This window comes from Rhinolophus sinicus, linkage group LG05 (assembly GCF_036562045.2).
Source record: "Rhinolophus sinicus isolate RSC01 linkage group LG05, ASM3656204v1, whole genome shotgun sequence".
Lineage (NCBI taxonomy): Eukaryota > Metazoa > Chordata > Mammalia > Chiroptera > Rhinolophidae > Rhinolophus > Rhinolophus sinicus.
The window spans coordinates 109,023,874-109,051,212 of record NC_133755.1 but is presented as its reverse complement, the minus strand read 5'-3'; the positions used below and the strand labels follow the sequence as shown (position 1 = coordinate 109,051,212).

At 36.8% G+C, this 27,339-nt stretch overlaps 2 protein-coding genes across 2 annotated transcripts in view; both read right to left on the bottom strand.

Moving 5' to 3' along the window:
• Positions 1-27,339, bottom strand: part of COL19A1 (collagen type XIX alpha 1 chain) — a 313,236-nt gene that overhangs the window by 62,182 nt on the left and 223,715 nt on the right. The window contains exons 17-28 of the mRNA XM_019749266.2: positions 24,732-24,782; positions 15,969-16,013; positions 10,654-10,716; positions 6,747-6,782; positions 5,807-5,842; positions 5,658-5,711; positions 4,936-4,989; positions 3,399-3,452; positions 2,660-2,749; positions 1,841-1,885; positions 1,655-1,732; positions 39-74 (exon numbers count right to left, since the gene is read on the bottom strand). Coding sequence (XP_019604825.2) covers positions 39-74; positions 1,655-1,732; positions 1,841-1,885; positions 2,660-2,749; positions 3,399-3,452; positions 4,936-4,989; positions 5,658-5,711; positions 5,807-5,842; positions 6,747-6,782; positions 10,654-10,716; positions 15,969-16,013; positions 24,732-24,782 — 642 coding nt within the window. The remainder of the gene's footprint in view (positions 1-38; positions 75-1,654; positions 1,733-1,840; positions 1,886-2,659; positions 2,750-3,398; positions 3,453-4,935; positions 4,990-5,657; positions 5,712-5,806; positions 5,843-6,746; positions 6,783-10,653; positions 10,717-15,968; positions 16,014-24,731; positions 24,783-27,339) is intronic.
• The window catches only part of FAM135A (family with sequence similarity 135 member A), a 461,750-nt gene that overhangs the window by 342,701 nt on the left and 91,710 nt on the right, over positions 1-27,339 (bottom strand). The gene's annotated exons all lie outside the window — the stretch shown is intronic.

Here is a 27,339-nt window from a genome sequence, read left to right as displayed (position 1 = left end):
GGATTTGCTGTGCCAAGTAACTTGGTTAAGTGGCTTACCTGAATACCTGGCTCTCCAGCTGGTCCTTGGGAGCCCTAAGTAGAATGAGATCCAATGATCAGAATTCTCTGCCAGGAATGTCCATAAATTATCCAAGTGGGAGAGAGGGCTACATATTGTAATTTATTTAGTGGAACAACAGGACTTGCCACCATGCATGCTCTGAAAATTCTGCAAAGTCAGCCAAGACTTTGAGGCGACAGATAAACACTTAACCAGAGGCCTGTTGTTGGAAACATCAACATGACTTTGCTCAGGTGCCTGGGATGTCTCTCTCAGTACCATCGTCTGCCCCTGAACCTTCCAGACTGCACAAACAATGCATTCAATTCTATCTGTCCCAAAACTGACTGCTTCCTGGGGGACTGGCTCAGGGCTTCCTTTCCCTTCTGCTTTCTACTTTGCCTCATTTCTCTGTTTGAAGAAATTGCCAGAACCTGTGTTCAGGAGTAAGAAGTAAAACATCAATCAGTTATTCTTTCCTACTTTAGCAAATTGGAATTTGCGGTAACTAAGATGAGTTGGGAGATCACTAGCGAATTTACATGACAGCTCTCACCCTAGTATGTAACCATGAGCCACTGAATGAGGAATTGACAACCTAAGTAAGTACAGGGCTGGCTTCTCAGCAGCCGGCTTCGGTGACTGCTCACAGACGTTTCCTTTCTTATTTTTTAAAATAAATATTCATATCACTGGTATTGTCAAAGTTACTTTTTGTTTGCTTTCTACTGATACTATATCCTTAAGATACTATTTTTAATTTTTTGCGTCAACCTCCTTCTTTCCCCTAATAATTTTCTGATCTACTTTTTTCACTTTGTTTAATCTCTTTTCTCCAGTGATCTTTTGTATTCTTGCCCTGGAAAATCAAACACCAGTCACACACAACATAACCACTCACTATTTACACCTCCATTTAGCTCTCATGATAATTTCATTACAAGGCCAATGTCCCAAATTGATGTCATTAAAATAAGCATGTATTTTCACTTTTCTTGTCCCAGAATCTTTATTTTTTACGGTAAATAAAAAGCTCTATCATTCATTACTATTTAGTCCACAAATATGCATACAGGGGTCATTATTATCAGGCATTGTTCTTATAGTTAAAACATGCAAAAAAACCTCTCCATTCTTTACCGTATAACTATTAAAAACAACTATTCCTTCTCTTTTAAGATGTTACTTAGAGTTCTTTTATATCATCTCATTCATACATACTTCATTCACTTTAAATATTGACTTTTTAATTTTATTCTAGTTAAAAATAAACAATAATATATAGTAACTTAATAGTAGGCATTTCTATAATCTTACAAACATTCACTCATACTTTTTAATATATAGAATAGAGGAATAAAGGGTTAAACAACCACTTCTATGCCATAGTCAGTGTTGATGTGATAACATCTGTAATTCAATAAACAGTGAGTACCCTCTCTGAGTTCAGTGATGTAACCTCAATGCCCTTTCTTTCCCTCTGGCTTGTGTTTATTTGCATTTCCTCCTCTGACCATTTTATTCTTCTCTCCTTATTCAGATTTGTCACTGGATTTCATTTCACAACATTGGGATTAACAGAGCTTCAAAAACTCAACTGAATTTTACTTACTGTCCGACCAGGAATTCCTAACCCTGGTGGGCCTATGTCTCCTGGGGAGCCATGGACACCTGGCAGGCCTCTTTCACCCTGTGCAATGAGATGTTTCTGTTAGTGGAAGGCTCAAGGGATGTGAATTCTCTGGCTCCTTTTTATTAATTATTCATTCTTTAAAAATTATCTTTGATATTTTTATACCTTTGGCCCACGTGGACCGGGTACTCCAGGATTTCCATCTAATCCCTAAAAGAAAAAAAAAAAAAAAAGGTGAATATGTTCCTTTTTTTAAAAGGTTAAAAACCATCTTAGAATTCATAACTTAAAAACATTTTATTTCTCTTCATCTTTCTTGACTAAACCTTTTTCTGTAAAAGAATAATAAATAAGGAATACAAAGGAATACAAATTTTACCAGGCTATGGATTTTGTATAGTTGCATTAAAATATAAGATGTTTTCGTCTTTAAAATGAGGACTCTGATACTGAAAACTATGTGTTATTAACTAAGATAAAAGGTCAAAGGGCATAAGATAAAAAGACATATGTAGCAGGCATATTGGTTATTTAGATTTTCCAGCTATCCAGTTTTCTATGTCCTGAAAATAGCCTGGGCCACTAGGACATTTTTCTGCAAATGACCACCTATGCCCATACCTGCAGAGCCTCTGGAAGGGAAATTTCAGGCAGTTCTTCTGTTTTAACATAGTGTCCTAGGAAGATTTAGGACCTTACTAGATTCCATAGATGCTAAAGAATCCATCCATTCTGCACAGGGGGCCTTATGAATCTTCTAAAATTGGCTGTAAAATGGTGTGTGAATGTGCATTTTCTTTAGAAGAGAGGACTTTGCTTGCATCAAATTTCCAGAGATTAGATTTCTCAACTAAAGAATAAGATGAATATTTATTTTTCTGCAGACCTAAATGTGTTCCTATACTTGTGATCTGAAACTGGGAACACACCAATGATCAGTAACGAGCTTTCAAGGGGAATATTAATAAAAGGGTTGGTACTTACTGGTTCTCCTGGCAAGCTTTTCCCTGGAGGACCAGCCTCACCTTTTGGACCTGGAAGCCCAGGAGGGCCTATAATCCCACCTGGATCTCCCTGAGTAAAACAAGGTAAGATTCTTACTTCATTGCTCATGTTCATGGTGGGAGGTGTGGGGCAGTACTTCCCATTGTTTTAAGTTGTCATTATAGTCATTCATTCATTCATTCATTCAGTAATATTTACTGAACACCTAATGCATGCCAGGTGCTGTTCTAGTCAGCATACATGCTTTTAGATCTTGTTATGCTAGCAATGAATTTAGCAGTATCCTGATGGATGCATGTGTGTCAATATAGGCACAAAAGGCATCAACTCATAAAGTTCTTTAGTTGATCTTTATGTTTTCTTTAAGTTATTCTCTACTAATGGCTCAACATTAATATACTATTTCCAAATAGACATCAAGAAACAGGCCCCGGAAAATTAAGACTTAAGTCTATACCAGAATCGGTAGCTGAGCCTGAAACAGACATCTCCAAGTTAATTCATTTTGTCGCATTGTGTTTCTATGCCAGAATGAGGGCTGCCACAAATGCACAACTTTAGGGGGCGTCATTCACACCACAGTTTATGTGATTGTCTGTCCCCTGCACATGCCTGGCAGCCTTGTCCTGTTTTCTCGCTCTCCCAATGCCCTTATCCTCTGTTTCTTCCTCTTACCCCGCTATTTAATACACAAAAATGAGTAAAATGGGAGCTGTACCTTTTCTCCTTTAATGCCTTGTTTTCCTGGGATACCATGTTCTCCTGGCAATCCCTAGAAAATTCAGAGGTAAAGGAAAAGTGCAATTAGAACATCTCTTATTATAATAACATTTCTATCTGTGAGTCTTTTTCAGGAGAACAGAATTTTAACATATAAAGTATATGAGGATGGGTTGATTTTGGTTTGTTAGGGAAAATCTTTAGTGAAAACATGTGACTTGCTGTTTCAAGTGAAGTAACTGGGATGTAATGGGCAAGAAACTAAATAAGGAAGACTTAAATTAAATGCCCCATCCATATTATTGCCAAAAAGGGTGGAAGGAGGGTAGTTGGTAGCAACACATGATTCAAAAGGACAATGGGGTAATAGGAAAATATGCTTTCACTATGTTTTAGCAACAGGGGCTCTTTCCCTTTTGATTTTGTTTTCTTTTTTAGCTCTAGCCACTATCACGTAACCTCACTTCTGGGCATCTTGTGACTCCACCGGTGCCACCACCATTTTCTACACTAGGTACACCTGTAATGGTTCATTAAGTGGCTTGAGGGGACAACAAAAAGCTTTGCTCTATGAAGTGAATGTTCAAAGTATCAAGCATCACAAACACCCTGAAAGATAGACCTCTGGAGGATGGAGAATGGAGCAAGGGGTCATGGGACAATTCCCAAGATGATGGAAAAAGGAGAGATTCTAATAGTTGCGTGGAAAGTACTAGAATCGTGGCCAGATAGAGATCAGTTTCCAAGAAGTTATGGCCAAGCATTTTTCTCATTTTGCTCAAATGAAGACTGATGGTGAGCCTCAGTTCCCAAGTTGTCAGAAAGTTAGGGAACTTGTCCAACGGACAAAAGGCTTACCTGGGGGAATAGATAGACAAGAGAATTTAAGGGGCATGAGGGTTAAGGGGCATGAGGGTGTGTGTGTGTGTGTGTGTGTGTGTGTGTGTGTGTGTGAGAGAGAGAGAGAGAGAGAGAGAGAGAGAGAGAGAGAGAGAGAGAATATAAGAATGAATAGTGGCTCCACTAAAGTTAGGTTATAATGCAACCTGAAGACCTTTTTCCAACTGTATTATAGAAATATTTTCATCCAAAAGACTTGCTCTTTTTGTAGGCACTCACAAGAAAACAACAACAGAAACTTTCGAAGTGTCTTTTTTTGAATGGAGACTTGAACCAAAAGTCATGCATAATGGAAATACTTGCTTTCTCTCTTGGTTTTCCTTATTTCTTCTAATGTTTCCAATCTCCTTTATTAGTGGTACATCACTGACAATCATATCCAAATGATAATTTAGTTTACTAGAGTCCCAAAGACCAACTTATTAGGCTAGTGATATTCAAAGGACCTCACATGAATAGATGAAGGTACTAGCCTTCCCAATAGCCCCTGCTATTAGCTGTGATTCATTTTAGTGGTAGAAATGACCTGTCTTTGAAAATGTACTATAACTCAGTCATGTGAACAGATATTGATATTCTTTAAAACATGTCTCAGTTTCTATTTAATTTCCAAATATCAAAGACACTATACGTACAATATCTCCTGGTGGTCCTCTGGGTCCCACAGGGCCTGCAGGTCCTTGCTCACCCTAAAACAGAAGGTGATATGTACTTTAACTTTGCTAAAAATAAAAAATTTGTACCTGAATATTTGTAAAACATGGTGTGACCTTTATCTGTAGAAAGATTGACTTTCCACTGTCCTACCATCTCTGTATAATACTGAAATGTGCTTTGGGCTTACAAAGATAGTTTCAAGATGTTCTCATTTAAACAGGTCTGTCCTCACCAACAGGTACGGCTTGGGTAACTTGCCTTACCTGTTGGGGGAGCACAATCCATTCGTCTCTCCCAACAGCTGGTCTTTCTTGGGACACTCTTGGAATTTCACAAGAGGAACTCCAGAATCTCAGGGATATACAACTTCGGCTTAGAAATTGAACCCTGAATCCTGTTCACTTTAAGAATATAGTTCAGGGTCATAGATTTAGCTCACACTGTTTAGTTTTAAAGCTTTTAGGGATGCTATTGTGAATATGTTTTGAAAAAGAGTTAAAAAAATCCTATTGCGAACCAAAAGACATAGTTACTATGTGTGTAATAAATGCAGCCAATGGGGGGGGAATCACCATGGCAACGTGATAAAGTCTCTGAGAACATGTGAAGAAAATGAGTGGCACCAGAGCACCTTGTTTTATACATAAATGGCTATAACTCCAAAATTATTCCTCATTTATCACAGTTATTTCTTATATACCTTTATTCCTGGGCTTCCTAGTAAACCAGTGGAACCAGGATTTCCAGGTTCGCCCTAAATATATGGTGGGAAGAAAAGTGAACTGGTTACTTTAATTTGCACAATTTCATTAAGGTTAGAGATGCAATCGTAGAATGTCAGGAGATTACCTTTATTCCCTGTGGTCCTATTAGCCCAGGTTCTCCCTGTAAATAAGATAACCACCATATATATAATGCTTAGATTCAGATGGAGATTCATTTGAATTCATTTGCATTTCCACCAATTAACATATAATAAAAAGGGAAATTATGGAAGACATGATGAAGTCAAGGAGGGTTTATTCTAAAACATGATTTAAAATGCTTATTGTTAATAAATAGACAAAAATTTCTTTTTTTCTTATAACAATTTGTTTTTTCTCAGTGTCACTTTTGACACTGTAATCATCATGCACCATTAGCAATACCTGCATTCTCCCATTCTCCACTTAGGTGACATTGCTATAATCTGCCACCTGCTAATTTTATATCCCAGAATTAAAAGGTTCAGAAGCGGGGGTAGAGTAGAATTTAACTTGATATGTCATGGTGATTCTACTATCAGTTGCATGTACTTAATGAAAAAAACAGAAACAAATAAAAGTAACACAAAAGAGGACAATCTTTGCTATATTGAGTTTTATTCCCCTTATTTTCCGTGACTTTTTATTGATCCTTTTGAAAAAAGTATCCTGTTTGATAAATCCAATTTGCATAATTAACAGAATTTTTGAAAAAACAACTGTATCTTGTATTTTAATTTTGTGTTTTAGCTATCCTAAATGGATATATTTCAAAACATTCATGTCTAATCACAAATAGTAATGGGTTAAAGAAAATATACACTACCCCAACTAAATGTTAAAGTGCTGTCACATGATAAAACTTAACAAGGTTTAAAATTTCTCATTTATCAAAATAAAAGAGTCAAAGTACACAGAGGAAAAAGTAAAATGCTCAGGGAGCTCATTCCATCAAATCAATTAGACTCCAAAGTAAACATACCGGAAATTAGAGAGAGAAATCAATGATATAGAAAACCCAAGATAGTGATAAAACATCTACTTACTTTATCTCCCTTTTCACCTTTTGTAAAAGGTTCCCCCTAGGAAAATGGATAGAAAACAGAATCAATTATAAACACGTTTAGAAACAAACTCTCCAGAAGTGGACATGAGTGTCCTGCAGGCCAAACTCAGACCTCCACTGCAAACAAGCCTCTAAAATTATCCAAAACATCACAGTCGCTTCTGCAGCTTAAAGTGTGTGTATGATAATTGATATAAAAAATCTTCCACATTCTCAAATGAACAATAAGTTAATCATTCTAGTACTATTTTGAAAATCCTGAGTGGTTGACATATTGAAATGGTGCTGCCCAAGGCCACAGTTTCCTTATGTATGGTTCACATAGAAGATTATCACACACACACACACACACACACACACACACACACACACACAGAGGCACATACAGAGACACACACAGACAAATCCATAGGCACACACACACACACTCACACACACACTCACACAGGCACATACACACAGACACACAGAAACACAGACACACACAGAAACACAGACACACACAGCTTTCTCTTATTAGCTTCTGTTCTTGAAATTACATATACATGATCTCATTTATTCTTATAAAAATGCTGTTGGGAAGATATGGTTTCATTTCAAGCATGAGGAAAGATACTCAGAAAGGTTCTGAGTAATTTTCCCTAAAATAGCTTTCACCCACTTTATGTCTCCTTGTTTATCTTGCCTATAAACTCTGCGAATGTAGGGATATAATTTATCTTGACTATCATGGCATCCCTGGTGTACACCAAAAGTTTAATAAATTAGGGAATTTAAAGTTATGCAGATATCACAAGAGCTGACTTTTAGCAAATTCTTATAATGCATCAACACTGCTCTAATCACATTATATTTATTAACATAGTTAATATTCATGTGTCAATGGAGTAAGTACTAATATACCCATTTACAGATGAGGAAACTGAGGCACAGAGACGTCAAGTAATTTTTCAAAGTCACATAGCCAGTAAGATGTATAGGATTTAAATGCAGGCAGCCTGACTTCAGTCCCAGGCTATGGTCGCTCAATCTGTTTGACTTGATTCATAATTTGATTTATTTATTATTTGAATTAGGTGAATTGATAAAAAGGTGGAAACCATAAATTTAAAAACCATTTCTTTTACATATGAAAGTCAAGAGAAAGTGTGAGAACCATGATGGCAGATAATACTACTCTTGAAGGTCCTCTTAGGGATTGCCATGGTCTTAAACAAATCACTAATGGGAAATAAGGGGTTACCAAATGAACCTCTGTGATTTTCACCTCATGTCTTATGAGCCAGAGACGATGGAGCTCAGTTTCTCTCCCATATTTCCTAGTTCCCTTGCAGTTCCTTGGGGCCATGCAGCTAGTTTTGGCAATGAGATGTGAGATGTGACCTGTGTTACTGGCAGTCTGAGGCAGTGAAAAGGCGGTTCCCAATTCCCCAGTTCCACTTTTCCTGCAGTGGTGACTAAGAAGCTTGTGTATACAGGATGGCTTGGCTGCATGGTGGTAATCAGCCTGGTAACTGAGTGTGGTGTGGAGCAGAACACCCACTCCTTCCAACTGGGCAAGTGGCATGAGCCAGACCTAACCTTTCTGGGGTTAAGCCACAGACATTTCAGGGTTAATTTGTCACTTAGTGTTACCTAGCCTACTCTGACTAATACTCCCGATATCTAGCCAACATGATTAACTCTCTTATTATTGGTTAATTTCCACACATTTGATCAGGGATTTATTTATATTCTTGCCTTTCAGCTTTAATGCTAAAAAATCTATTTGATTTTTAAGATAGGAGATGATGTTATTTAGCTATGAGCAATGGGCCTCATTGCTTGTATTACTGCTTGTTTCTGCTTATGAGTATATCACACCACTTATGTCACTGCTCATTTACAGCCACTGCCAAGACACATTGACTAAAGTAACTGGTTTTAAAAGAATAAAAACTGAGAGCCTGGTTGTCCAGAGACTTGATATTTAGTCCTAGCTTCAATGGTTACTATCTGGGTCAAGTCATTTGCCTTTTATAACCTCTCTTACTTTATCTATAAAATCACAGGGTTCAACTAGGTGATCTCTTAAGTATATTTTAGCACTGATATGTAACACATCTGGTCAAACCCTAAATGTCCACTAGCGGGGGACAAACTGCCATCCGGGATAGGTGGTTTAGAATTCAATTGGGATACATTTTTTGGTTGAATTGTTTGGATCTTCTTTCCTGTTATTATACAAAATCAAGTCCAGATCCTGTTCTGGAATAGACAGGTTGAGATCACAAAGAGCTGAACTTCTCTGCATAATAATGTTCAAAAAAATGTGCTTTTTTTAATGTGTGAGGGGAGCATGGAGGAAGGCAGGCAAAGATGTATCAGGGAGGTGGGTCATTAGGGGTTAAGAGGGAGCCAGCAAGGAGAAGAGTAAAAGGAAAAAAAGCTTGTTCTCCTGGGAAAGGCAAATAAGGCTAAAGGTCACGTGAACAGGGTAGGTGGGCTGCCCAGAGATGTTGGTGGTAGGTGAGAAAACCAGAGGGACTCTCCAAGGAGCTGTGAAATCCTCCAACCCTTGCTACTCAAAGCATGATCCATAGGCTCAAACATCACTCAGGAGCTTGTGAGAAATGCAGCGTCTCAGGCCCCATCCCAAACCTACTGAATTAGAATCAGCATTTCAAAGGGACCCTTGGATGATTCAGGTGCCCACTCACATTTGAGAGACACTGCTCTAACCCAACTGGAAGTTTCTCCTTTCTGCTCTGCAAGTTCCTGCTTTTCTAGTAGGATTTTAGTAAATCTCACTGCCAGGTCTGACATGTATCACATAGAAATTAAGAGCAGGTGAGTGTCATTGTTCAGGCTTGGAGGGGAGACAGTGGAAACCTAGAAAAGCAGTTCAGAGTTAGTAAGACGTGCCAACAAGTGTGAAACATTTAAGTCTGATTCTTACGGATTCATTTGATGGCAGCCATAAGTGTTTTTGTTTGTTTGTTTTTTTAAACTTTTATTTTTATTTAAGTGTGTTTTTCCAGGACCCATCAGCCCCAAGTCCAGTAGTTGTTTCAATCTAGTTGTGGAGGGCGAAGCTCACAGTGGCCTATGTGGGGGGTTGTAACCTGCGACCTTGTTGTTGAGAGCACTGCGCTCTAACTAACTGAGCTAACTGGCTGCCCTTTCGTTTGTCTTTTAGCAGCATTAAAAAAAACAAAAACAGTTATTTTTGTAAATAGGATTTGCGCAATCTCTGTAGGTGGTCTTATCTGAGTATAAATTACAGTGTAGGTGTTTTTTTCCCCCACCAAAAGAACTAAGTTTTGAAAGAAACTGTCCTCAATAATATTGAAAAGTGACTTGAGAAGCCACTTGGATCTTACAAAAACCAAGAAAGGAAAATAATTTCAGGAAGTATACTGAGAGCAGTTTGAGCAGATAGATACGTGTTTCTAATTTTTTAGCTAAATTAGACCCAGTCTTTTGATATACTGATTTTTATTATTCATTTTAGCTATACTGTTTCGTTATAGATGGGCAGCTTAGTGATTTTTAAAGCTTGAGTTCTAGAATCAGCCTGTCTAAGTGTGATTCATGGCTTCAACACCTATTGTGTGATCTTGGGTAAGTTACTTAACCTCTCTGTGCCTCAGTTTCCTCATCTGTAGAATAGTAGTGATAATAGCCTACCTCATATGTGTTGTTGTTGTTGTTGTTAATGGATTAAGTAGGTTAATTCACATAAATTACTTAGTACTTTGCATAGAGCACTTGCTCAAATATCTGATCTCCTGTTGTTTGGCATGGCAGGGGCAACCAAGGTGCATACAATTGAGGCTGATTAGGAAAAATTGTTGTAATTCTATTTTTGAATATTCTTTCTCTTCCTTAAAAGCTAAAATACTTACAGATTCTCCTTTTTGACCTTTCGCCCCAATGGACCCTGGAAATCCTGGTTGTCCAGTTTCGCCCTTTCAAGGGAAAGCAGAAGAGAGATTTTGCACGAGGTCCAGTGAGTACTGTAGTGACTGTCAGAGTCAGAGTAATTGCTTGTGTTCTTTCTAAACAGGAATTTATCTATTATCCTCCAAGAGACAATGACAAGTTCTGAGTGAAGTTCGGCTATTTGCATAGTAATGTGTTTGTCAGCCCTTTACAATGCCTTTAGGTCTTTTAGAAATCCATAAGATTCACTATATTTAAAATTAATTGTGAAACAAAAGTTAATTATTTTTCAAGGAAAGAACATCTAGAGCACACACACACAAAAACACGATAATTTTGTACCAAAAAAAGAGAGAAATGTTTGTGATCTTAAAGACATCAGATTGTTTAACTGACACAATAATCCAGACTCATTTTATTTCAGACACTTCTTCCTTTTTTTTAGGTGGGGGGAAGTGGAGGAGTGGGGAGACATGAAGAAAAATGAGTCTCTCAGCTGTTTCCAGCATGTACACTGCCGCTTAAATGATTGGCTGTGGACAAAGAAGACATTCTTGTCGGTGTGGTGACAGCAACAGCTTGGAAATGTCTGAGATGTCTTAGATCTTGAAGAGGGATTTGTATACGGCAAGTAAAGAGTATTTTGAAAAAATACAATTTTAGAAATAATGTTTGTGGAAAGGAAATATGTCATTAATCAGACTTCAGAGAAGTCCCAGCATTGTGCTTCTTTTTAGCGTTTACCAAAATTCTTGAATATCGTGTAATTGTATATCATATAAAAATCGCCACTAGAAGTTATGTAGTGTTGGGGTTTTCTTTTTTTTTTCTGAACCTCAAGAGCATTTTTGCAAAATGATGTATCTGGGCACGTACCTTTCTTGCCTGTCTTGTCTATTTTTTATTTCAAAAAAAATAAATATAGAAAACAAAGTTGAATATGTCAAACCTCCATGTCCCAGGCATCCAAAATTTAAAAAAATAAAAAATGAAAACTTACAATCAAGTAAATCTGCTATCTTTCCCTCTCTATTTCTATTCTAGAGGGAGATGTTCTCTTGAATTTAGCACTTCATATTTTTAATTCATTTTTATACTTTTACTGCATATGGGAAATCATAAACAATATATTATTTTGAATATTTAAAAAATTTTCATAAACAGCTTTATCTTGCATGTAACATTTTGTGACTTGTTTTTCCCACTCAACATTGTTTTTAACATCCATTTCTATTGATACATACAGATCTAGTTCATTCATTGTAAGCATTGAACAGCTTTATGTATGTTAATGTACCAGGGTTTATCCCAGCTCCACTGATGAGCATTTGGATGGTCTCTAGCTTTTCTCTATTATAAACAAGGCCACAGTGAAAATCTCTTTACCTGTCCCCTTGTATGGATGTGTTTACCTGTTTATTTTGAAGCGTCAAACAACAGTCTACCCAATGTACTTCAAGTACAAATTTATTAGAGTCCTAAAATTGTTGGCTTATTTCTACATTTTTATTCACATCAATATTTGTGGTTTTATTCTATTAGAGGAAGAGGGAGATTGTCATATGTAATGGATAGACGAAATCATGTTTTTATTAAGGAATTTTCTAGATATGTGGAATATATTTCATAAATTTTATCTTGACTTTAATAATATAATTATTTTTCCTTCTGGTATCTAAACATATAGTATACCATCAATCTTATATTTACCACACTGTAGGAGAAGGCATTTTTTTTTCCTAGCAATAATCAATTCTATCAAAGTAAAAAGAGGGAGAAATTGGTGGATACATTTAAGGGACCAATTGCTGTTGGTTTAAAAGAGGAAATAAACAGCAGGCGTCATATGATCATGAGGGTGTACAGTTTGACCTTCCTATTACCTAGCTGGTGTGTGCAGAGATGTGAAGGAAAAATACGCCTAGTAGGTAGACTGATCTGCAAAAAAGAAAAGCAGAATTCAGAGAAGGTGTGGAGAAATTACTATAAAAATCACATCTGCCCAATACCAAAAGGGAAGGGGGAGATGTGCACGGAGGAAGAGTAATTCTATTCATAGCTCATATTCATTGAATTGCTGTAAATAGGTCTCCATTGGAATGTAGATGAAGGACCCAACAGAGGCTTTGATCTATCTCTCTGAGCGGTACTTGGGAATAGTTGAGCTTAGAGGAAACTTTAGGGATCAATTCCCTCATATAAAATCCTGCAAACAGAAGGGTTTCATACCTGAACTTAAACGCACGTGGAGTTGTTTTTCATATTTAAAATGGATGTTCAGTGATTTATCACTATAGATATGAGTTGAAAGACAAATGATGAATTTATTTAGCTTCAGGAAAGGCTGTCCTTTAATTTGGCACTTCGTGTGCTATTTGAAAAACTTGGTGCTTTTGTGGCTTTATCTTTTCTCTCTGATAGTCAGGCCCAAAAGTCCCCTGCTAATTTATCAGGAGTCCTTAAATAGTCTGTCTCTTTATTCCACTGTCTCTATAAAGAAGCAGTTCTCCTCAACCAACTTGCAAATCCATTATTCCTTCACCACATTCTGTCAGTCTCAGGCAAGCTACAGAGCAGAGACCATCATTTCAGTACTGGTTAGGCTGGTCTTGTTTGCCATTTACCGTTAATAGCCACTCGTGTTCCTTAGTGTTTCTCCCTGTATCTTACTGCTCTTGCTACAGGATGTGGCTGCTAAACCAGGAGGGATTTGTGTGTAGATTCTACTTTTGTGTTTGTTCTGATGTATCATTGTAATGTAATGTTGGGTTCCAAATTGTAGGCTGGTTTTGTGATTCTGTTTTGCCAGTCAGCACATTGAGAAGTGAAATATTATACAACACTAAGTCATTTATGTGTTGAAATTGTACTTTTGTTTAAATCTTTTATTCTACAACATAAATTGAGTCCCTTTTCTGTTAAAATTATGGTGGGAAATGCAAAGATGAGCAAGACCAGGTGTTAAGGATGGTAATAACTATTAATATCAAAAAGAGATAAATGAGAACTCATGAGAGGAAAGAAAGTTCGAGCAGATGAAAAGAAAGGACCAAATCTTTAGTGGGAGCTTACTATGTGTCAGGTATTGTGCTTTTGGGTATGTTCATTTCATTTCATTTGATTTTAATCCTTCCATCAACTTTGTGTAGATACAATTATGCCCATTTTACCAATGAGGAAACTGATACTCAGATAAAGGGATTTGCCCTAGGAGACATAGTTATTAATGGCATAATCAACTTAATGGCACAATTCAATGGTTCTCAACCCTGATTTCCTATTAGAATCAACAGAAGCACTTTTTAATGATAGCAATACGAACCCCCCCCCGCCCCCCCCTGCAATCAACCAACAGTATGGGCTCTGCCCCAAATCAGAGTCTCTAGGAATAGGGCCAGAGTATTGGTGTTTTCTAAAAGCCCTCTGGGTGATTCCAAGGTGCAGCCAGGGTTCAGAACCACTGGGTCCACCACAGGTGCAAATAAATCTGTGAGAACAGCTTGAGGAAGCTTTAAATTCTCACTAGAGTGACCCATGAATAGCATTATAATTGAAAAAAAAAAAAAAAAAGCAAAAACAAAACCAACTAGTTCGTTGATTCAGAACTGATACTAAGTGGATGTGTATAGGTAGAAGTAATTTCACTCTTCCATCAAGTGCTATGCTTATGTTTTTTAGTTTATTTTATGCATTATTTATTGGTAGAGTCTTTCTCCTGTTAATTAGAATTCTTACATATCCTTTCACATCGTACATTTACCATATCAGGTTCCCTGCAGATTCTTCTAGTTTATTTCTCTGGGTGGGAGGAGGAACAGATATGCCACTGGCTTTTCTAATTCCACTTAAGATTCTGAAGCAATTAGAAAAGATTTTGAGCAACACAAAAGGTCCTTAGAGTTTGAAATACACCTGTTTTACAGAATCAAATTTCTCATCATTGAGGTCTTAAGAATTTCTAAGTAACATATGTTCCCTAATGAACATAGCAAAACCGAAGCCAGCTGTTTTGTTTCATGAAATGAATCATCATTTAAATACTTTAAAAGTGCCACAACTCTCTTCTTTGCTCAGCTGTCCTATGTGACAAGCTCTGTGGCTTTCTTTTGCTTTTTTTCCCTCTTAGCTTGCAGGTGTCCAGTAGTAATTGCTTCAAATATAATTTGTTCATTACGGTGGTATAGGAATTCTGTACGCTATTTGTTTACAGGGAATAATGCTAATGTGCTAGCAGTGCAATCCAAGATATACACGTGAGTTATTATTACTGTATAATAAATATGTTTGGATGTCTTCTTAAGAATGTCAAGGTTTTATTTCTTTTTTTTGCAGAAAATTTCATTTTCAATGGTCAATCCATAAGAAGCTCCCACTTTCTGTTGAGACTGTCTTTTAGCAGAATTTTCTGGTGATGGATGTATGATCTTTTGACTAGATTGGCTGCACTGATTTATAAGGCACAGAAGTCATATTTTCTTGGATTCATGTTGAAATATCCTGCCCTCAATCAAGAAAATGTTTACTGCATGAATGAATGAAGGTAGCACTCACAGGCCATACTCCCTCAGAGTACTTTCAAACCTACTCATCTCTGCCTGTAGATTTAACGTGCATTGTTTTGTTCCTGACAATGGCATGTTCACACTGAATCCAAAGTCACCACAAATTCAGAATCAAACAGAAGTGAAACATCTTTTTAAGTGGGCAAGTGAATTTGCCACCTTCACAGCAAATATAATTAAACCTGTGAATGATGATGAGAATGCATGGGAAATTCATCAGCAGTTTAATTTTGAAACTGTTTTAAAATAATTATTGGTTCAACCATGGCTGTACATTATAAAACCCCACCAAAAAACAACAACAAAATAAAACACTCCCACAACAGCTTATGTGTGGGCATTTAAGAAGACACAAAAACAGTGAGCGTGAGCCTGAAGCATTTTGTCAAAGAGGTCTTCATATTGTTTTTGCCTCCTACATGAATACATGAAATATTTAATTATAAATTGAGGCTTATTTCCTAATTTTATTTACCCTATTACAGTGTATCCTGTTACCCTTTCTTGTAGCGAACTGCTACTCAGCAGTCTTCACTGAGGAGCAGACTCCAATCCTGCTGCCCCATCAGGAGGCAGGTGGAGATGGTGCCCAATGCTGGCTCGACAGACTCCCTATGGATGGGACCCCCATGTGGCAGTGGACTGCCCCTGACATGTGAATGTGTGAATTGGTGTAAAACCCTGGATGTTTGTATTCACTTTGAAAATCAGATTACCTTCTCTCCTTTTGGGCCACCAGTTCCCTGTTCACCAAGGTTTCCCTAGATAAACATAAAACAAATAAAAATACAAAATGTTCATTTATTTTTAATACATACTGTCTCTACTTTAAAAATATTAATGGTCAGATAATAGTTCTGTAATGGCTTCTTATGGATACTGTTTTAATCATTTTTGCCTTTTTCACCTTCTGTTAAATATTCCTGAAAAACTCCAACTTTAGACACACTATCTTATCTTGTCTGTGACTTACTCCCTGGAGATGCTTCTGGAGAAATCTCACAGCTCCACAGGAAATTGTCACTACTCCAAATGAATGCCTGGCAACCTCACCTGGTCTCCAACTATTCCACAGATACGACTTTCTAATGTTATTAATGATATCTTTGTTGCTCAGTATAATGGACATTCTGTTAGCTGACCTCTTGGCTACACTTGCCACCGTCTTTACTTGTATGATACCTCACCCTCCTGGTTTCTTCCTGTCTCTCTGACCTCTCTTTCTCATTCCTCTTTCCTCATCTAACTGGTAAAGGTAGGACTTCCTCGAGACTCTGTGTAGGCTCTCTTCTTTTGTGACTGAGCATTTTCTCCCAGGCACTCTTATCTACCCCCATGGTTTAAGTATCCACTCCCATACAAAAACAGACAAATTTATAAACCCAGCATACATCTGCCTTCTGAGTTTTGACATATATAAATATGTAATTTTCTATTTGATGTATTGTATTCACTTGTAAATTCTAGAAGAAATTCATATCCAGCAAGTTCAAAACTGAATTAAAAAATACAACAAATACACACTACTGAGAGAAAAAGGTGAGAGAATTATGTCATACTGTTAACATTCATTAGATCAGAAGCAGGAGACTGATAACTAACTTCTTCCTAGGGTAAGTCTGCAGTTTGACCGATTAAAATGAGTGGTAATTTCATTTTACAATTGAAAAAAAAATCAAGGAAAGAAAGAAAATCTGAATTCATCCTCTCTTTTTCACAGAACTCTTCCTTTAATCCGGGTGTCGTTCTCAACACTGCTCCCTCCTTATTCCCCCAGTATGATCAGCCTAGATTGCCTCTCTCTCCAAAATGTCTTCTCTTCACGCTACCCACCTTCACTCCGAGAAGGCCACCTCATGTCTTGCCAGCATCATTACAATAGCTTTCTAATTGACCCTCTATGATCCATTCTTTCTACCCACACATTCTCGTATACATTCTCTAAATAAAGTCAGAGCGATATCTTTAAAAGGCATTCTGACTTCCTTACTTCTAACGAAGCCATCAAAATCCTGCATGAGCTGAACTCATTTCCCTCTCCAGCATCATCTTGGCCATTCTTCTCCCTCAGAAGCTCCAGATGTAATGACCTTCTCTCAGCTTCTCAGTTGGGTGAAGAGCCTTCCCATTTCACCCTTTAGATCACTACCTGTCTTCACCTCTTTGTCTGGCTAGCAAGTACTCACCCCTCAGGTTTCAACTATTATAAAATGCCATTCATGGAAGCCTCCTATGGGTCTCCCAGACAGATTCCCTTCTCAATACTTTCTCATTGGACATTATATTCTTGTTTCAAAAATGCTTACTAACATTTTTATTTTTGTGTTTGTCTTGTCTTTGCACCTGGTGCACTAGAATGCAAGCTCCACGATGAGCTGGAATTAAATGCTCACCCCATGCCTTGAGCAGTACCTAACATATAGGAAGGATTCGATAAATATTTGTTGAATAAATAAGCCAATAATTTTAATTTATGTATTTTTCCCATTGTACTTTTTCTTTTTAATTAAAAATACGTATGTTGGTAGAAAAAATTAAAAGTACAGAAATGGATAAACAATAAAAATGCACAAAGGTATCTACTCAGGTCGCTGTTGCTATAGTTTAATATTTTAAATGTGCCTTCTATTTTATTCATGCTGCTCCAACTAAAAATACATACTTTATAACTGCTGTTATTATTGGTATTGTAACAGACATTCTCTCTTTTTTCCTACTTAACTTTGATCTGAGATGTCTAAATTGACAACAAAAATTGTATTCTCAAAATCCTGAGCTATAAATGATCAGAAAGAAAGTGAGGTATGAAATCCATCTAATCAAGGATCCTCAGCGGCCTTTATAGGTATTCTCCACTCTTAGGCTAACAATGCTCAAGGTAGATTCAGTAGCATTTAATTCATTGATATGTGAGGTTCTCCTCTCTACTTTCTCCAAACTAATTGCACCAGACAATTACTTGATTCTACTTAAACAATTAGGCATAGTTTTTGTGTTTCTAAAACCTGCCTCAGATGTATTCTAACTTTACTAGGTCATTTTATACCTTGGTGCCATGTTTTTTTAATGGGTTCTTATAAGCCTTTTGAGTAGATATAATAGCTATATAGTTTTGAATGTTTTTATTTAAAAGTTTCTGGTAAAGTGGTAGGGTTGTGGTGTGGGGGCTGCGAATGGGACTGCCCATTTCAAGAATTCTGGGATGTCAGAAGATGTCCTTTGTTCTCTGTGTGAAATGGTGAATGGAACTTTGGAACACATAGTCAGGCAAGCGGGAAGACTGGAGCTATTCAATTGTCCTGCAAAGGGTATTCTTTGGAAACAAGGGAATATACCTGGGCATGTATAGGTTGAACCATAGGAGATGGCCATTTTTGTAGGCCCTAAAGAGTCAATAACAGCAATTTCCTGTGGCTCAATATAATAAAAGAGACTAAGGACATGATTCTCCTCCCAGGACATGGGGTCATTAAAAACCCTGTTTACTAAGAAAAATTTAGGACAATAAATTTTGCATCATGATTCTCATGGATAAAAATCTCTTTGAACAAAATTGTTCTATCAGAATATATTAGGTTGGTGCAAAAGTAATTGTGGTTTAAAAGGTTAAAAATAATTGCGAAAACCACAATTACTTTTGTACCAACCTAATACCATACCATCTGGTTGAAAATGTCTTTCTCATGTGTTTACTGCCTGTCAACATTTCAAAATTGATTTATTTTTATATATTGATTTAGAATTTGCCGTATTCCTGAGAATTCCATATTTTATAGCAAAACTTGATTTCACCATGCTTTTTGACAGTTGCCAACTAGAAAATTCTTGCCCATGCAATCCAGCCATCAAAAACCACATGCAAATGCAAAGACAAAAATAGGAATAGTCAGTAGGAAGCAGTTTTGCTCAGAAATTCCTTTTCTCTGTGATTGCACAACCAAACTCAAAGTTTATCTTTTGAAATACAGAGATGGGGTAGTTGAGGTTTATTTGTATAAATCCTTTTGCTTCTCTTATGGGATATTTTTTACTCTTGTACTGGCATGAGATTAGTGTTTGATATCCTCTTCATGGGTATAGGTCAGCACCTTTATTATTTCAAAGCACCTTGGCATAGAAAAGGGTGGATTTAATGTCTGATTACCTAAAATCTCAGTTAGTCTTCCATTATCTCTGTAATTAGAGAAAAATTGACTCTTCTAGAATAAAGTGAAAAGAATGCCACCCAAGGGAAAGGCAAAGAATTCTGTAATTGTCACTTTTCCGTCAGTTTTACTGATCAGTTAGGGGTTAGGGAAATGTTAACATACTTAAAGACCAGGAAACCCATAGTCATTTAAAGACTTCATAGGCACTATACCACGAAAAGTCCTATTCAATGAAACTAGCTATCATTATCTTTATATAACAACTTTACCTCACAGAATAAACTAGGCATTATCTACTTTATTAAAAGAATGTGCTCTCTAAAAATAGCCTAATTTTGCACACATTTTGAAAGCAGCCTCATTGTTATGTGGGCCGAGCTATAAGGTAAACCAAAAGATTCTATTAACCATCAAAACATTTTGTGAAAATACTTAGACAACTTAGGTAACCACCTGATATTTCTATTATTATTATCTCCAGGTTTGGTGATGTAGAGCTTTAAGTGCTGCTCCTGGTTATCTAAAGAGTGGGTGGTGAGTCTACCATATATATCCTAAAACCATCCTGCAAAATTGTCAACTTAAATTTTGATTGTTCAAGATAAACGAAGATAAATGCATGAGGACTTTGACCATGGGCTTGAAAAAATTCAGCAAAGAATAAAGCGTAGAATTAAGTAATTTGGATTGAATTTTAAGACTCAGTTTTTCTACTTACTAGGAACAAAACCATGACTGCAGATTTAAGACTTATGTACCTCAGTTATTTTCTATGTTAAATGCAGATAATCATAGCTACCTCAGATAAAGTTATCAAAAGAATAAAATGAGAATTTACATGTAAAGTGCTTGCTTAACACAAGACCTGGCTTATCATGAGCAAAATAACACTGATTAGTAGAGCAATGTATTTTGATTGTTGTGCTAGTGGATAAAGAATATATTTTGAAATGTTACCATTTAATTGTAAATTTCATTGTGCTTCCTTAAATTATTCCACAATTTTTTTCTCATTGCTAGATAAGCATCATAGTTCTAATCTATGTTCATGTATGTTTAGTAATTTACTTAAAGGTACCATGTACCACTGAGGGGGAAAATCTTGCAGTTGCTTAGGCATAGGGGAACTTGCTGTAAAATCCTAAGCATGAAGGAACATTAAACGTGAAAAAACAAACAAACAAAGAACAGATTTTCTATTATGGATTATTGTGTCCCTCCCCTATAATTCACATGCTGAAGTCTTAACCCCCAGTACTTCAGAATGTGACCTTATTTAGAAATAAGTTCTTTGCATATGTAATTCGTTAAGATGCAATCATACTAGAGAAGGGTAGACCCCTAATTCAATATGACTGTGTCCTTATAAAATCAAGCTTTGAACACAGAGACATGCACACCAGGAGGATGCCATATGAAGACTGGAATTATCCTGCTCCAAGACAAGGAACTCCCAAAAGCCAGGAGGGAGGCCTGGAATATATCCCTGCCTTGGACCTACAGAGAGCAGGACCATGCTGACATTTTCATCTTGGACTTCCAGCCTCCGGAACTGTGGCACAATACATTTCTGGTGTTTAAGCCACTGAGTGTGTGATATTTTGTTACAGTTGTCCTAGCAAGTTAAAATAGAATATGTGGCCTAAGAAGGCCGTGGTCTCTTAAAGATAAGACCTAAAACTGGCTCTAAGTCTAACCTTTCAGTTATTTGCAGGAAAACATTACACCAGATCCAAGTGTGGTGGACGTTGGAGGAGAGGGGGAGGGCCCAGGCAAGTTTCAGGGTTCTCTGTAATAAAATTAAGTTCCAAAAATCCATGTCTGCCTAAATCCATGATGTTCCCCAAAGCTAGGGGACCCTGGGGTATAGTGAGAGACAGGAAGTTAGGACTTAAACTTTATTTCTAAATCTTCCAGGCCCAGGGGGTTGCCTTGAAGTGTCTCCAAGGAAGCCTTCATGTCCTTGCCATCATTGGGTTTAACTCACAACTTGGAAAGACATTGAATATTTGATTTTGGAGAAAGGCTTTCTATCTTTTCTAGTCTGCGAATATTAAAATGAAACTAGGACTTGATAGTTGAAAGGAAAAATAGATTATTTTGCTTGCAATGGTTTTATTTTTTTGGATCAACAAGTTGGAGAAATGAACACTTAGAATTGGTTGCCGGGAGGAACAATCTCTAACAGCTGATACTGATTCTCTGCAAAGTTTATCGAGTGTGGTGATATAACACAATTATGCATTTTCGATGTGTATCTTTAAAAACAGTATCAAATGTAAAATCCGCCAGTACTTGGCCTCCACAGATAACACTTTTTCCTCCCATCTAGAATGTTGTAAGGGTCTCTGGATCTGATGGCTTTAGCAGTTGACAGAGCCTATCAAATTTTTATTAAAATCCCCAGAGCTGGAGACAATGAAGAGCAGTTTGCTGGTTAGTAAGCAGATTTTCCTTAAGGGGAAGAATATACTCAACATTGCTGCTTCTTTGCAAACAATCTTGCAGAATGGGACAGCTGTTTTGCAAATTATTTTTGTGATGGAGAGGAAAATCTTCTACCTTTTGTTCTTTGCATCCCCAAGTGGGCATGCAAAAATACACATAAACACACTCAGATAATCTTCTGGACCTTACTTAGTCTCTCTCTTCGTTTCTCACTTCTTTTTTTTTTTTTTCCCCTTCTCTATTTGCTTTTTGATTTGTGCCACCAGGGGAGAGGGTGTTTTAGGCCTGAGCTTCTCCTTCTGATAACATACGGAAAATTGTAGGGGAAAAAAAATCAACACTTGTACAGGGGCCAAAGGGCAGTTCCTCTGCCTTTGAGGATTTCTGGGATTAGAGATGAACCGTGGGCTTTTAGTTGAGAAGGGAGGCGATGTGTATGAGTAGTCTGCACCTCCTCCTACCATGGGTAGCCGCTTCAGCAGGCTGCACAACTGCTGGAACTGCTTCAAGCTTAGGAGCTGACGTCCAGGACTCTAGTGCAGACATTACATAAATCAATGCCAATTTAAAAGGGAAGATTATTTTAACCTTGGAATGTCACTTTTTATATCTCAATACATGGTCCATTATTTAATCTCCAGAAAAGTTTATCTCTGCCTGCCTCCACCTTTCCTTTGTGCTCATTTGCTACAGCCAGACCATCAGGAATGCAATGAATTGCAAAATGAAACAAACAACATCAATATCCAAAAACAGATGGGGATGCGGATGGGTGGAGACACTGCCAAGTGAAAACATGCATCTCTGCTCTTCATGGTACATTTGGCCCTTTCCTTTGTGAAGCTGAGGGGGAGGAGAAGTTGGTTACCTACCATCCAGAAACATTGGTCAGTGTAGGTACTGGGAAGGTGGGCCCCGCCCCCACTATCCATCTTGGTGGAGCTTCAATGTGACAGCTCTAACTACTTGCAGAAGGAAACAGAGTAAAGTGCTTGGGAAATTACCTTCCATTAATTCCCATATGGGTCTAAAGCCTTCTGATGCCAAGTTGGGAAGAAAAGCTAGTCTGTCTTTTTTTTTAAATCAAATTATGCTCCTTCTCTAAAGCCACATTTTGAGTACATGTGGACTAGGTGTCCTCTTATCCTGTAATGGCAATAAGGATAGCTGGATTTCCTTTAGTTCAGTCAATAGCTAAATTCAAAGTACTGGTTTGCTACTAGCAAGACTCTCCACTTGCCGGCTCTGGTCAGCCCCCGTTTTTTGTTTTTGTTTTTTTTGAAATATAACCTTAAAGTTTAAAAATCTACATTTCCAACTTTAGACTAAAATATAAATGATCCATATATCTTCATTTAAGGGAAAAGTGACTCATCGGCAAGATGAACTATACATACAAGTTGTGTTGGGAGATCTGAAAGATATGAGCTTTAAAAGTTTTGCAAGGGATAGCAAATATTTAAGTAGCTGAGTAGCGACTTAAATTTTATACCAAGGATGAAAATCATAAAGTGTGTTCTTTAAGCTTTTCTAGCTGACACTGTGACATCAGAGCCAACTCATTCTCATTACTTTGAAGCATTTATGATAAATTCTATTTTGTCATAGATGTCATTACAGAAAAGCATTGTATTTTTATCGATTAATTCTAGATATGCTTCACATACTTTTTTTCCCCACTTGTGCCAAGCCCTAATGTTAGGGCTCAAAAAGCTTGTATAGGTCTATTTAGAAAATGGTTTACTTATATCCCACACATTCTTCCTAATAGAATATTCCCTAGAAAATCTAAGTAAATGAGAAAAATTAAAGATAGGATTCCTTAGAAAGTGTGACAAACTTTCCACACTCTTCACTTTAAATTCATCAACCACAAATGATCTAGGTCTTTATGTTGAACTTAATCTGATGAACGAAGAATTGGGATTTTTAAAATTAATTAGCTTGTCATTTAATAACCACTTTTCTGAGCATCTGCTATCTTTAAGGCCTCTGCTAGCACGTAGAGTCTCTGGGATTTCTAAACAAAGAGGATTAGCGGTGGTCAGGAATTTATAGTAAGGGAAAGCAAGACCGTAGCGGAAAGACATAAAGAGGGGTGTCTCTGAGTTTATTTCTGTGCAGTAGCATAATTACTCACTGGTACCATATCAATGATAAGCTACTGTTTATATAAGACACCCTAGTCCATGGACAGAATACTTCACACCTAGTGATCAGACCCCAAATATTTGTTTTTGAATGATGAGTCAATCAACAGTCACTGAGGTCTCTGAGGCTTACTTCACTGCCAGCACTCATTTTTCTCCCTCTGTGTGCTTCCTTGGAGAATAGGAAGCAAAACTAGGTTGCCTTTTGCCACTCAGACACTTCCATGTCAGGATTCCATCCATCTTAATTATAATTTTAAAAATTTGGGGAAGTTAAAAGTGGCTCCCTCATGAAAGGTGGGGACCCCCCAGTTTTGACTTGTGTATATAAATATTTGCTTGAAATTTTAGTGTAGCACCTATTGATTTTTATATGAAATCTATTACCTATTGTGCTACCCAGAGCTTCAAAGTAGAGTAGAAAATCATCTCTTTCTACCCACAGAGAAACTAGGTACATGACATTATCAGTGGTGAAACATGACTTTTGCATTAATTTTTTGCACAAAGTTTTGAAAACTTTGAAGTAAATTTTTTTTACAAAGATAATGTCTTGGTTTTGTAAAAAGATAGTGAGCAAAATACTTTTTTGAAACATTTCAGCATGGAAAGATGTTAAGAACACATGATCATGTTTCAAAGTCTGAGCAGTTAGGAATTAATAAGTTCTTTTTTCAAAAATATGATCACACAATATCTCTATGTATAAAACATGTGAAAAAAGAAGCCATACCTTATAATATTCACCAAGAGTCTGTTGCATTCCTTGTGCTCCAGGAGGTCCCTGTATTATAAACAAATCAAAGATAATACCTAAACATTCACCAACAAAATGTGAATAACATATTTAAGAACTCTTATAATCTTACAGATAAGAAAAAGGGAGAGTCTGTTTAGTCAAATATTCCAATTAATAGAGAGTTACAGGAGCATTTATTAACTCATCGGTTTCCTAAAGGTATTTCTAGGTTAAAGCCAAGTGAATCCAAAGAGGTCCTAAATGGGAACATGTAACATTTTACCACTCAGCCATCAGCATATTTTTTTATTAAGAGGAATTGTACCTATAAAACTCCTCCAGGGAAGAAGTTGTAGCTTCAGTTTATTTTTGACACTTCTCGTATGGCTTTGATCAATGTACTATAGAAATGTGTAGTCACATGTTATTACCTTAGAAAATATGGGAAAAATATGTTTTCTATTGCTTTACTTTTTTGAATTAGTTGGGTGAAGATGGGCTGCATCTGGACTTTCAAGTCAGAAAAAGATGTCTGCTCTAAAACCTCAGGCTTAAGACATTTAAATACTTGTAGTTGTCAGTTAACATGGAAATATTTGCGAAAGTGAGCTTTAGAGGAATAGAAAAGATGTAAGGGCATTTGTCCCTAAAAATTCCAGGAAGAGTTTTCTGAGTTTTTTAAGCATTACATTTTGGGGAGAGGGCCATAACACAATACAATACTTAGCATTATTTTATTATTATTATTATTATTATTATTATTATTATTTTAATTTATTGGGGTGACAATTGTTAGTAAAATTACATAGATTTCAGGTGTACAATTCTGTATTACATCATCTATAAATCCCATTGTGTGTTCACCACCCAGAGTCAGTTCTCCTTCCATCACCATATATTTGATCCCTCTTACCCTCATCTCCCACCCCCCACCATTATTTTAAATCAAGTAGTTCAAGCCAAGAAAGAGTCAGCTATTTCAGAAAAGAGACTGCATATTTCATCTAGACCTCAAAAGCTCCTAGGAGGAGAGAAAGTATTACAGAGGCAAAGTTCTTAACATTTTCCTTTAGAGATAAGATATAGAAAGATTACGATTGAGCAAATCAAACATTACTTGTATACGAAGATAATTTTTTTATAAAGGTAATGAAAGCTTTGAAAAGTGAAGAAAAATTTTGAGGAACCATTGCTAGCTGCACTCACTGACTGACATAAGGAACACCTTAGGTATATTGAAAAAAAAAGAATGACATTTAACATTTATGACTGGTATTCCTTATGAACAGTTTGTGACTAAAGATTTCTTCTAATATGGAACCTTTGCATTGTGCCACTAAATATAGAGGATGCAAAGATGTAATGATGGATGTCTGGAAGCAGGTTGGTATAACTCTTAAGAAAATAATAGGCCTCATGAGTAATGGAGCCGCCTGTGATTGGAAAGACAAATGATGCTGTTACCTTGCTGAAATAAAAACAGAGCTAACGTCAGAAAAGAACTCTCATGGCATTATATATTTTTCATGTTCTTTTTCTACCAGCCAGCTTTGTGTAAAGTATTCTAGGTCAGTTAGATGAAGTAATAAGGAAAGCAATCATCGAGTTGGAGGTTGTTGCACAAAGTTCCTAGCCAAGAAGATGCAAGTTGAAAACTCATTCTCGAAACTTAGGAGACATGAGATTTCACACACATTGATCCTTTTGCAACTATATGACGAGGCAAGAAATTTTAGATACTACATGTAGTATCATTAACAGGTACTTAGGTATATATTCATAGTAGGTATTCCTTGAATGGTGAATGTGTGTTAATAATAAGACCAATTAGATCAAAGAATAATGATGTGGGGTTAAATTTAACTTCAGGCACATTCATTCTAGTTAAAATGAGAGTATTGAAAATTAAGGCTCCCAAATATAGCCCACAATTAATAATACAGTTTCTCAAATAGGGCAGAAGACTCAATCAGATAATAAATACCAGGGGTGCCAAAAAATGTATACAAGGGGACACTTTGGTCAACATTGCTCAAGCAGTAGTTCACCATAATCAGAAGTGTCTGGACGCTGATGGTAACCACTTTGAGCACCTCTTGTAACTGAAGTAACTGAAGTCAAATGTGACTTGTATTAATCTTTTGTTATTGTATATATTGAGCATTACAATTTTAATACAGTTTTCCTTTCTTAAAATGTATACATTTTTTTGACACTCTCTGTATTTATATAGTGCTTATTGTGTGCCAGGTATTATACTAGAGTTTTTATATGGATTAATTCATCTAATCCCCACAATGACACCATGAGGTATATACCATCATTATTTCCAATTCAACAGTACAGAAAATGTGGGTTAGAAATTGTTAACTGGCAAGAGGTCACACCACTGTAAGTGAGAGGGCTAATATTTAACGTAGGCAGCCTGGGCCCAAACTCAGTTCTCATCTACTCTACTATCTCAACCGAAAAGCAGATTCTCAGGCTAAAATAATTTTTGCAATAATTTTTTTTTTATCATGCTGACCATGCCTTCAAGGATACGGGGTAATTACTCTTCCATGTTCTACTCCCCATACTGAAATTGAAAAAAAAAAAAAAA